General features: G+C 44.5%; 1 protein-coding gene across 8 annotated transcripts in view; it reads left to right on the forward strand.

The window, feature by feature from the left end:
• MTUS2 (microtubule associated scaffold protein 2) overlaps nucleotides 1-13,171 on the forward strand; it is a 501,163-nt gene that overhangs the window by 163,710 nt on the left and 324,282 nt on the right. For all 8 annotated transcript variants that reach the window (XM_073228704.1, XM_073228715.1, XM_073228711.1 and 5 more), the window contains 2 exons: nucleotides 535-2,980; nucleotides 9,407-9,647. In XM_073228704.1, coding sequence (XP_073084805.1) covers nucleotides 776-2,980; nucleotides 9,407-9,647 — 2,446 coding nt within the window. In that variant the 5' untranslated portion in view covers nucleotides 535-775. The remainder of the gene's footprint in view (nucleotides 1-534; nucleotides 2,981-9,406; nucleotides 9,648-13,171) is intronic.

Below are 13,171 nucleotides of genomic sequence, written 5' to 3' on the forward strand. Positions count from 1 at the left end.
TATCTCCATTGTAAAGATCAAATTTTCCTTGTGTAAGAAATAACGTCATCTGGGGAATAATACCTTAAGGTTCTGTGAGTATCCTGTTCCCCAATAGTCTTTCACCAGTGTTTTTAGCAAATGTTGATGTCTCTCACCCAAGATAACCATTACTCTGACGATTACAAACTGGTAATTTTTCTAACTGTATAATTTTTCCTGTTAGTTGGTGTTCTTTTCTGAAGAAGAGCCTTCCTTTCTCCTACACCCTTGTCAATCAGCATCAGTATAGACTTGTTGATTTTAAAAGTTTTGAATTTAAGGTTTAATATGTGTTTATAATCCATTTATAACAATCATTTTGCTGTTTCAATTTTCCCGTATTTGGCACGCAGGAAGGAGCCCCTGTATGAAAGGTTTCGGAGAAACATGCAGATTGAGTGAATGAAATAATAATATGAAAGGGATGAATAAATCTGTGATTGCTGTGCTTTTTTCCTCCTGAGAATCTCGATTTTTCAATGTCCAATAATATGATTTTATTTTTCTCTCTAGGTCTCATGGACTAATTGGCTCTCATTCAGCAGGAACCTAACATATAAGCCATCTCTGTATATCAAGACAATGCTTAGTTTTAGAACTGCTCTGAAAATGATTAAAGCAGTATTTCGATGTGACATTGTCAGGGGGCAACAAACAGCTTGAGAATTTTCTATCAATCAAATAGCAGCTTGAAGGGCACCTGTTTCCATTAAATGGTACTGCATGGCAAGCAGCCCCCACTAAAGGGTTGAAAATGAGTGTCCCAGTGGCTCCGAAGAAATCATGTTACACTCAGTTGCGGGACAACAGAAATGGAGCGAAAAATAATAATGAGAGTCTCCTAAGTCTGGGAGATACAAATGCCAATCAGATCTTGTTGGAGGTCAGTTCCTCGCATGATGAGTCTGGGCCATGTGACTTGATAGATGAAATTGGAAATGCAAATTCCAGTGAGCCAGAAAATAGTGCCCATTTCCATGCGGAATTCCACCAACTTCAGGGCTTTGGGAAAGGACCTCAGGCTGGCCCTACCAGCTTGAAAGATTTTAAATTTTCTTTGACTGTTCGTAAAGAAATAAATGAAGAGCACACAGTGGAGAGAGGCACGGATATCCTACAGACCCCTCGGAGTATTCAGGGACCAAGTCTGTCAAGCTGGAGGAATGTCACGGGTGAGGCCGGTCCAGATGTTTTGGTTAAAAAGGATGCTGAAATTCCCCGGCATGTTCCCAAAGATAAATTGGCAAAGACCCTGGACAATGAGGAATTAAGAAGGCATTCCTTGGAAGGAGTAAGCAGTTGTGCTGCTACAGGGGACATGCTCGTGAAAGAGGGTGCTGGGAACCTGACTGGGCAGCTTCCACAGCCTGCACTGCTGGGCGCCCCCAGCACCCCCTACCATGTGCCCAGAGGCTGGGAGGGGCCACAGAAGACAGGGACGGCCCCCTCTCTAGGGGCAGCTTTTCCTCCAGTTGATGGTACCTCAGAGGGAAAGAGTGTGTGTCATCCTAAACCATCTACCTCAGAAACCAAGGAGAACACCCCCTTAGGGACCCAGATGCAGGTGGCACGTGCACCGAGAGTTAGCGATGAGAGCATATTGCATTCTGCCCATCCAGAGCCTGGCCTGAATTCACCTTCAGCATCAAAGGAAGCCCTGAGTAAGCCCGAAGCACAGTTAGGTCCGGGGAAGGGAGAGCCCAGGCTGGAGATGGAGTTAGAGTCAATCCAACCCAAGGCCGTGCAGGACTTAGAGTCACCCCAGGCAGCGTGTCTGGGAAATCCTAAGGAAGACGTACCCCTAGAGAGAAAGGAGCCGTGTGGGGAAGTGCAGCAGGAGGCCACCGCCGGTGCCCTCGGCCGTCTGTCCCGCAGCAGTCTCCTCCACACTGGTGTGGGGAGGGGCAGGGCAGAGCAGGAAAAGAGAGCAGCCAGCCTGGGGGAGGAAGGTGCCCTCCAAATGGCCCCTGGACAGGGTCCTGCTTCCTTGGGAGCTGCAGATAATCAGCCCACTGGCACAGTGTCACCAAGTGCAGCTAGGAAATTGGGTACAGTGGCATCCAGCAGCAGCTTACCAGGTGGTAGTCATGCACCCCTCATGCCCGATGGTGGAACGGACAGCAGGCCCTCAGGCATCAGTGAGGAGAGAGTGGTGCCAAGCGGCGGGAGCACGGACAGTGCTGCAGGTTTCACTTCTGATCCTTCTGCAGCGGGCAACCCTGGGGCCTCTGAGCTCCCCGACCCTCAGAGCAGCAGCCCTGGGGAAAGCAAAGAGATTGCTACGCCTGTCGCTGAAAATGGGAACCTTCTAGAAAATGCAGCCAGGACTGAAAGCACCCCAGGGAGAGCAGATTGTCTTCCTCTCCACCCAGAGACAACTGTGAATGTGACCCACCAGCCGACACCACCCAGCTGCAGTTTTCAGGACTTCGGTGTGTTGGGTGTAGACTCGGGGTCACCGGCTGTGGCCCCACCTCCCACCGACAGCACGAGGTTGTTGAACACGCCCCCGAAAGTGCCTGACAAGAACATCTGCCCCAGCAGGGTCGTCAACCCTGTCTTCACACGTCCTGAGGACACACCTTCCTCACAAGGGGGGCTGGAGGACCACCAGGTTGATAAGGCAGAAGAAAGGACAGAACCCAGGCCCATCATTATGCCCAAGCCAAAGCACGTGAGGCCGAAGATCATCACCTACATCAGGAGGAGCCCTCAGGCCCTTGGCCAGGTGGACGCTTCGCTGGTGCCAGTGGGGCTTCCCTATGCCCCACCCGCGTGCAACATGCCTCTTCCCAAAGAGGAGAAGGCACGTGGTGACCTGAAGCCGTCTGCCAGCCTCTATGAGAAGTTCAAGCCAGACTTGCAGAAGCCAAGGGTCTTCAGCTCTGGGTTGATGGTGTCTGGAATCAAGCCCCCAGGACACCATTTCAGTCAAATGAGTGAAAAGTTTTTGCAGGAGGTAAGTGAATATCATTATCATATGATATGTAAGTGCACATCCTAAAGTTTCTCCTGTATTTTCAGTATGAATTGCGAAAACAGATCTGTCTTCTCTTAGCAAATTGCAGGTGTTGTTGGATTCACTTGTACAGAAATGGATGTTTTTAACCAGAGACTGTAGGCGAGTGGATATGTTTGACTAGAAGAATTTGACCATATGAGATAGATCTAACATGTAAGGAGATGCATTTACCTTCTCTTTGATATATATGAAGTTAGATAAGTATGCATATAAATTGGCTTCTATATTTAAATGAGTGAGCATAATTCTTCTGTAAGTCAGGTCAGTGGATGAAATAATCCAAAATAACTATATTATGCAAATTGGCCAGGCTGCATCCTCTGAGAGAGGGAGTATTTCCCTTATGGGAATTTAGGAAAAATGGAAGTTCCTATGGCCAGGATCCTCACCTGACCCTACTCTACTTGACGATGCAGTTGGCCTGCTGCTAGGCTACTGCTTCCACACCCATTGGCAATGAGCTGTTATTGTTGGGGCTACCCTATAAGAGCCCTTCCTAGTACTCTGCCCAGAGGCAGAGGCAGAGATGGGCTTGCTGCATGCAGACTGCCCCAGAGGCAGCCATGATTCCAGCACTCGACCTACTACCGTGAGAACAAAGCTTCGTATAAAGCCTTTTACCCCTAACATTCCACTGTTGTTATTTAGTCTCACCAAATCCAGGGGAACTTCCCCCGGGGCAATTCCCCACAGGCGAGATAGGGAGAACCTCACATTCATGCAGGTGAAGATTATAGTGCATAGGAAATAATGTGTTAGGCATGAATTCTTGGTTTTAAGTAAAATTAGTAATTACAACTAACATTTGGCTGAGGGTCTACTATGTATTGGGCCCCTGTAACACATTATTTATCCTTTTCTAGTCCTCACTAATCCTACAGTAACCCTCTGGAGGTTGGAGCTGCAGTTGCATCATTGTGTAGGTGAAGAAACCTGTGGAGAGGCTTGAGTAACTCCTCTAGGGACCCAGAACAAGGTGCTGAGGTGCTCCCCTGGGTCTCCCAGTTTTGTCACTGCACTGCCTTTTTTGCACCTGGTTGCAGTGACGGAGTCGTCCTCCCAGAGCTGAGAAAGGTTTGTCTTCTGAAGCAGTCTCCTCCGGACAGCCAGAGTGATCAGTTAAAGGAAAGCTGGGTCAGATCACTCCTCTCCCTACCACCTTTCAGGTCTGCCCAGCCCACTCAGAACACAGGCCGGAGCCTATAGGTTAGCTCAGCCTTTAGGATATACCAGTCTGGCTCCAATAACTCCCTGACCTCCTCTCTTCCTTTCCCTCTGCTGCCTTAGGGCCTTTTCACTTCCCTCTGTTTGGAATGTTCTTCTCCCAGATATCTGAATGGCTTTCCCCTTCCCTTTCTGTAGGTCTCTGTTCAGTTGTTACTTCACTGGAGAGGCCACCTTGCCTTCCCTCTGAGGCCCCTTTCCTAGTTTATTTCTTCTTGGAACTTACCTCCTCCCGATGTGTATATTTCTTTGCTTTTGCTGCATCAACTAGAATGTAAAGTCCATGAGAACAAACACTTTTTCTGGCTTTGTTCCCTGCTGTGTCCCAGAATTTAGAACAGTGCTTGGCAAAAATTCGTGCTCAAAAAATGTTGAACGATAGCTGAATTATGAACTCATGTATACTGGATCCAAAAAAGAGTTAACTATAGCTCCCAGAGATAGAATAACAGTCCAAATTTGGGCTACAGCTACAGTGAGTGTATGGACATATTTACAGAATGTATTGATCACAGAGGAAGCTGCCAGCTCTGGCTCAGGGAAAGAGGTGGATCTATTCTCAGCAGCAGATCTTGGCCAAGGCTGGCATTAACCAGGTGTCTCAGCAAGCTGACCATCTGTCCTGCCCTGGGGCAGGCCTTCAACAAGGTTGGTTCCTGACTTCTGACTCCAAGCCTGCCCAGAGGCTTGCCACCTCACATCTCTGGAGAGAGGATACTGACTAGAGAATTCAGGGGACCAGTCTCTGGCAGGATCTCCTCTCTCTGTGCAGGGCTGCATTATGCCCACTTTTAAGTGGCCTTTTCACATGGCTGCCTTGCATTCAGACTATATTCTGGTGAGAGGATACTAGAGTCTGGCCCCAGGCAGTAGCACCTTACTAACAATGGACAAATTGCTACTCTGGTTTTATACACTGTATATGAGCTCGATTAATGTGAGCCTCAAATTCCCCCAAATTTATCCACCTAGGCCACTTAGGCTTGGCCCTGGCCCTGCACTCTTTGGTGTCCAGGGATGCTTCTTATGAGCCTTCTGAGAGGTGGCCACCTGGCCCCACAGTGAGCTGTGGGTACCAAAGCTGGTTAAATAAATGAATGAACTTTTTTTTCTCAAAGCTTCATTGAAGAAGTAACCAACTTGTGCAAGATCGAGTCCCTCAGGTCTGGCATGGCCGAGCATGTCTTCATCAAGTACACCCTGGGAGGCAGTGATGCTGAGAACTAGGTGTTGGGCTGGCTTTCCTGCAGCCACCAAGGTGACTTCCTTAGTCACCATGGCAGTGCATGCCTGCGGGGTCTACCTGTGCCTTTTTTACAAGTTGTACCAAAATATCCACATCAGTCCTTTTATTTGTACCATTTCTTCAAACAGAGTAATTTGGCCCCCTCCCCAGCAGACCAAGATCCCCTAGATTTTTGTCTATAAAAATCACATTCACTAGAGAAACTTTATTTGGAAATACAGGCAAAAATCCTGTTACTATCTGCAGTTCTTTCTTTGTGACCGTTCTTAATTTTTCCATTGTATATTTATTTTCTTCATTGCTTTTCTCCCTCTGTAAAATATAATTTCTGTCTTGTATGCACACTTTTCCCCCAAATATTTTCTATTCTTAATCCTCTAGAAGTCTCTCCAAGTCTCAAGAAAATGCAGTAGTGAAGGTGTTTGTGTCGTGTCAGTACTTCTGAGTCACACTGTTGATGTGGGGACAGCAGTGCCACCATGTGCCAGCTGCTCTGTCTGGAGACTGTTTTCTGCCATCATCAGAGCATCTGAGGCCCAGGCCCTTTGCTCAGGCTGCAAGATAGAGCAGAGAAGCCCCAACAGACAGTGCTGCGTGGGGCTAATTTTTGTGGTGATATTTAATCATAAGTGGGGAGTAAGGCTGGCCTTTGGCCTCTGCTCCTGTGGCTGTGACTTGATGTAGCCCACGGGTCCCCCTTTCTGTGTTTAGACTGGGTGCCGGGAGATCCAGAAGCTTCCCCCCCATGCCTGTATGCCTTGAACTCCCCACAAGATGGCTTCAGCCAGTCTCCAGGAAAATAATACATTCCTGACCACTTGGAACAGAAATAATTTTCAGTCATAGAAAATCATGCATCTTTTAATAAGATAGCAAAGTCAACAGTAAAAATACCATACCGGCATTAGACTCTTCTGTCATTATTGGCAGACCGCGCTGGGCAGACAGCACTGGGTAACGATGACTAACGTTTAGCTGGGTGTCCACTGTGCACTGGGCCCTCAAACGGAGAAGTCTGTGCTCTTCTGAGAGAGGGAGTCTCCTCGTTGGTGGGAGCAGCACGCGGAAGATAATCTTGGATCTAGTCATGCCAGGAGGTTAAAATATGCATATTTGTTTATGCTGCTTTCTGCTTTCAGCTCTCCAGCGGTCCCAGGGGCATTCCCTCCTGCTGACGCCTTGGAAAAACCCTTTTAATTTTTGGCATGGGAAGAAAGGGAGCAGGGCTGAGAGAACAGGGATGAGGTATGGTGCTTGCGATATAGAGAAGCGTGATCAGGGCTGGTCTCCCTTCCCACTCCCTGGGACCACCTTCTCTCGGAAGGGTGTTGTGCTTGTCTAGGTTCTCCAGAGAAAGAGAACATACATACAAGTATGTATGTATAGGCATCTACCTATCTATCTGTCCATCCCTCCATCCACCCACCCACCCGCCTACCTACCTACCCACCAATCATCTGTCAAGATTTTAAGGAATTGAATCATGCAATTGTGGTGACTGGCAAGTCCAAAATCTGCAGGGTGGGCTGGTGGGCTAGAGACCTATGGAAGAGTTGATGCTGCAGTTTGAGTCCAAAAGCCATCTGCTGGCAGATTGACCTCATGTTTAAGGGAGATCAGTCTTTTTCTATTAAGGCCTTCAACTGATTAGATGGGGCCCACCCACTATTTGAAGGGTAATCTGCTTTTTTCAAGGTCTGTTGATTTAGATGTTGATCTCATCTAAAGAACACCTTTGCAGAAACATACAGAATAACCTTTGGCCAAAGATCTGAGTATCATGGCCTTGCCAAGATGGCAAAATTAGTCATCACAAGCTTTCTCCCTGTAACAATCCCAGTGGCTTCTCAGTGAAGCCTGTACACTGACCCTTTGTCCCCCAAGCTCACAATACCACTGAAAGCAAGACAGGGCAAATATGAAGAGGGATAATCCAGTACGAACTTACTGTGTGTGCCTTGATTGATTTTTAGGAGTTTGTTAGGAATCACAAGGATTCTTTACTTTGATTTCAAAACTATTTCTTTAAAAATAGTCCATTTGAGAAGGAAGAAAAACCCATTTGGGGTCAGTCTCTATGTGGTTATGACTGTGTGGTGATACCTGTTGCGTTCTGTTAATAAAGATGAAAGAAAGTATGAAGCTTTTTGTAGATTCCCTTGTTTTATTAAAAATGCACTGATTAGGTATCCAAGACATACTTTCTCACTTTTTTAAGGGATTTGTTATTTTACCAGACTTAATTACCCAACAAACTGACAGACATTGAAGTTACTGAAATCATTTAGTTTTGAGCGACAGCATGATGGGTTTATGAGCCCTGAAAACTAGCCAGTTTCAAAGAACCGAGTAATTACTGAAATCAGCAAAGTGCAATCCTAAAAACCTGACAGAGATCGATTAGAAATGACAATTTCTTCATGAGAGCACCTGCTAAAAGCAATGAGCAATGACACCAAAAATTTAGAAACTAAAATTAAAGAAAAAAATGGAGACCATATGAGTATAATAGATAAGCCAAAGATTGATAGTAAGACAATAAGTAGAGATGGTAAAAATTTTATCACAGAGTAGATGTGGAGTGTTCTTTCACAGGAATATAATTTGCTGCAGTTTGAATTCAGTCTATCTGGTATAGCAATCATGCATATTTTACTATGTGATTATGATAAAACTTTAAAGGCCTCATATTTTACTTCAGTAATGTCAATTTGAAGAGAACTTTGTATCTATTTGAACATTAAAAGAATATCAAATTAAGGGTTTATCTTTTCAACATTTTGGGTCAAAGCTTTATAGCCCTATTAAAGAATATTATTAAATGCTTGTGATTCCTCAATAGGTATGTTTGACACATAAAAATGTATTGAGATTTAGAGCAGAATTAATTAACAGATATATCTTTTCATATATAGCCTCTGGCCTGCTTTTTTTCCCCCTTAAATTAAGGGAAACAGGATTTAGTTGTCTTATATTTTCATTTTTTAATATGAAGGAATACTGATAATATGAACAGGCTTTGTGAGTCTAGAATTGTGTATATAAAAGGTAGCTAGCCATAAGTTGTATGCTAGTCCAAACTATTAACTGCAGGAAAAAATAACAGGAATGTTATGTTATTAGATTTAGTAATGAAAGGAAACATGCTTCCTGTATTTAATAAATATTTATTGACTTCTGCTGTGTACTAGACACTGTTGTAGGAGCTATGAATTCTGCTGTCAACAAGCCCTTTCCCTAGAACTTTCCTTTAGTGAAACTGGCTCAAATTTTCCTGGAAGCCAGGGAAGACAAGCAGACGGGGCAACTTGCAGTCTCCTATTTTTAATAATGTAAACAGAAGTAGGCGCCTTTGTTTTATCCATTTAATTCTCTATTCTTCCAATTAGGCTTTTCTCTCTCATTAACAATGCTTATTTTATTTCCTAAGTTATCTATTAAAGACTTAATATAAATTGATCAAGTTTGCCTACTTATTCTAAGACTAGGTTACCATAAAAATCATGCCCTCTCTTCTTAGGAATAATGAAACTTTCATAATTCTATGAATGTTTGCCAAATTCTTTCCTTGCTTCATGACATTGTTTACAGAATGACTATTTGCACAAAGTCAGTGACTTTGTAGCAATCAAATTAAACAGTCGTATAGAGTGAGTTCCTTTTTTCTCCGAGTGAAATGTCAGTTGGTAGAATAGTACAAGAAGAGACCTGCACATTCACCCAGTAACGTGGTCGATTTGGACGAAGACGCTGGGGCACAGATGCCAAGTGATCAGTGATGGAGCGACCCCGTGGGGGCAGATGGTTGGTGGTGCTTTGCATTCCTGACCATGTGCCCTACTCACCCTGTGACGTGAGGTTCTCTAATGGCAGCTTTTGCTCATTTGTCATAGGTTGCAGAACACCCTGGAAAAGAAGAATTTTGTTCCCCTCCCTATACTCACTATGAAGTTCCTCCAACTTTCTATCGATCGGCCATGCTCCTCAAGCCCCAGTTGGGATTGGGTGCCATGTCGCGTTTACCATCTGCAAAGAGCAGGATCCTGATTGCGAGTCAGAGGTCTTCAGCCAGTGCCATCCACCCACCAGGACCCATAGCGACAGCGGCCAGTCTCTACAGCTCTGACCCTGCAGGTAATGCACTCAACAATCGCTGCTTTTTCCTGCTGTACTTTTAAGTGGTAATCATCTAAGGTGGTAATAACTGCCTATATCATGAATGCCTGACCCCATTTCAGAGGAGCTGTTTTATGTTTTTCCATTTGATTGTAGATGCAGACATTTGCCAAGACCCATCTATTTGCAATGTCATCCTCCATCTCACCTTCGGATCAATGGTTCCTGTCACCCCCTCCTCACTTCGTATAATTTTCCCCTTCTCTCCTATAGCCTAGAGACCAGGATACACAACAGTTTTTCTGCAAAGGGACAGATAGTAAATAATTTAGGCTTTCTGGGCCATAACCAGCTATGATGGAAGTACTTAGCATGAAAGCAGCCACAGACGATACGTGAATGAATGGGTGCGGCTGTGTTCCTGTGCACCTTAATTTTCAGAAACAGTGGGCTGGATTTGGCCTGCAGGCTGTGGTTTGGCAGGTCTTCCTATAGTTCAGGACTGGCCATATCACTCTGCTCACCTGTTCACCCATTTCGAACACCCCATAGTTGCCTGCAGAACAGCCCTGCCCTCTCGCCCAGCCCCGCCCTCTTGCCCAGCCCAGCCCTTTTGCTCTGCAGTGGCTGCCCACCGTCATCTCCTTCCTAAGTTCTCTGCACTTTTCTGTCTTTCTCCCTCCATTCTGCTCGTGTGGCTTCCTCTAGGTTTTATGCGTCATTTTATTATAGAAATAATACATATGCATTTAAAATATTTTGAGTATAGAAAAACATGAAGAACTAACAATACTTACATCTTTAGCCCACACCCAGAGTTAATATGGTGGGATTATTTTCTTCCAGTGTGTTTTTTCTGTGCATTTTTCAATAGTTGAAATAATATTGAATGTGAATGTTGTTTTTTCCTACCAATATCATATTATAGGCTTTTCCTATGCCATCAGTGTTTCAGAAATATTTCAGAAAATATTTCAATGAAATTTTTCAGAAATATTTCAATGGCAGCATAATATTCTGTTCATTCATTTATTCATTTATTCGACACATTTGGGGTACTTAGGTGTAGGAGTTGTAAAGTGAAGACTGCAGCAGTAAACAACACAGAGGGCTCCTGCTTCATGCAGCGTACAGTCTAATACTTGACAGAGACAATAAAAAAATAAGCACAATAATAAGTATATAACTTTAAACTGTGGTAGTTGTTACAGAAGCAAGGAACAGTGTTTTGAGAAAATGCAAGCAGAAAAGTTATATAGATGGTACAGAGGTGCACAGGGCACCTCTCTGAGGAAGTGGGAGGAATGGGTGACAGTGGGAAATAACATCAGGAGTTATTTAACCACTGTCCAGCTGCTGGCTGTTGGGTCCCACATACTCTACAGTGTTCCCAGTAATGTTGCACTGGAATCTTTGTGTACACTTACTTGTCTTCTTTCATATTGTTTTCTAAGGATACATTATTTGGAACATATGTGTTAATTATTGGATAAAAGCATATCCAAACATTTTTTACAGAGAACTAAATTTCTAGAAAACACAAAACTATTTTCATATTAATGTTTCTTGAGAGCCCTTCTTCTTGCCACACCCTTGCCAGTATTGAGTATTAGCATTATTATTACTACTGTTGTTTACTATTACTGTGTTTCTTTTCTTACGAGTGGAAGGAAGGCACTATTTTCATCTTTTGGCCATTATATTACTTTGTGAAATGTCATTTACTCAATTAATTGATGATCTTAATGGGTAGTTTTTATTTTTTGACAAACACTTCCGTAAAAAAATCAAATCATGTTTTGATGGTTTCCATGATGTATATGTGTGTTGTGATGAACATACCTGTTACCGCAGCTGCCACAAGTTACTTATGTGATTCAGTCACTCAACAGTTGTTACTGAGGGATTGTGATGTATCAGGGCTGGTCTCCATTTGGGGCATAAAGCAGTGGCAACAGACAAACAACCTTGGACTGTGGAGCTAAATTTCAGAATGGGGGTTGGGGGAGAGATTTTTTAGTAAATAAATTGTATGGTGTATCAGAAGAAATAGGGAAAATTTATAGAAGATAATGAAATATTAGAGAAGCGGAATAGTTGGTTTGGAACAGGGAGGAGGGAGATGACAGTTTCGAATAGTGTCGTTGGAAAAAGCCTCCTTAAGGAGATGATCTTTAAGCTAATCCTCAGAGGAGGGGAGGGAGGGAACCATGTGGATCTTGGGGTGGGGCATTCCAGGCAGAGGAAGGAGCCAGTGCAAAGGCCCTGAGGTGGAAGGAAGGCCAGGGGTGCCAGAGCAGAGTAAGTACTGGGCAGAGTGAGTAGTAGGGGATGAGGATAGAGAGGTGGTTGGCACTGGGGGAAGTTGCAGAAGGCCTAAGAGTCATTGTAAGGATCTGACTCACATTCTGAGTGAGAAAACCATTGGAGGGTTTGGAGCTGGGGCAGTGTGATCTGCTTTTTATATAAACAGGAATCTGTCTGAGGGGAGAAAGGCTGAGGCAGGGAGAACGGGCAGGGGAGGAGATGCAATGATCCAGCAGGGACAGAGACAGTGAGGAGGTGAGCACATGGGGCTCCTGAGTGACAGGACCTGAGCCGAGAGGAAAAGAGCAATGGCAGGTGGGTGCCTCCAGAGCTTTGGGCCTGAGCAGTGAAGAGAACAGAGTTGCCATTTAGAGAGGTGGGGAAAAATGGGTTTACGAGGAAAGGTAGGAGCTAACTTAGGACATGTTAAGGCTGAAATGCCTCTAGTTATCCTATGGGATAAAGCACTGGATCTAGGAGTCTAGGGCTGAGAGGACAGGACCTGGCTGGAGATATGAAAGTGTCAGTCATCAGCGGGTGGACGGTATTGAAAGCTGTGACACAGCCCTTCACTGAGCAGCCGTTGCTATCCAGCACCAGTTCCCCTTCCCCTTCATCAGTAAGTTATAAATTTGATGTGGACCTCAATTATGCACTTTTGAAATAGCATGATGTAACAAATGTTAATAGTTTTACTTGATGTACAAAGTTTGGAAAAACTTAAAATTAGCAAAAATTTACTTAGTTGAGATTCATCTTGCAATAGTCATGTTTTGAGTAATGCAAGGTCTTTAAAAATACACTGCTTGCATAAAAACACTTCTGCCTACCACACAGAGAATGCAGTTGGTGATTCTGTAACATCTTAGTCCGTGGATGGACATGACTCACTGGAGTGGGTGAGGGCTTGACAATATGGGTAAACGTCGAACCTCTGTGTTGTGTATTGGAAAGCAACATAAGATTGTGTATCAATGATACTTTAATGAAAGATATTACAAACAAAACAAACGCATTACTACCCAGTAGCGGTGGGCCACTTGAGCACCTTCTGAGGCTGACTTATTTGTGTTCACACATTCGTGGGGAAGGTGACATTTCCTCAGAATTCAGCGCAGCCTTCAGATGTACACATGGGAGGGGCTCCCCATCCCTACTCCTTCAGGACCCCAACCCTTTTTCTTGGGCTTCTGGGTGTCTTAATTTAGCGAGAGAGAGATGCGTCCACATGGGTA

This window comes from Manis javanica, chromosome 1, assembly GCF_040802235.1.
Source record: "Manis javanica isolate MJ-LG chromosome 1, MJ_LKY, whole genome shotgun sequence".
NCBI classification, from domain to species: domain Eukaryota; kingdom Metazoa; phylum Chordata; class Mammalia; order Pholidota; family Manidae; genus Manis; species Manis javanica.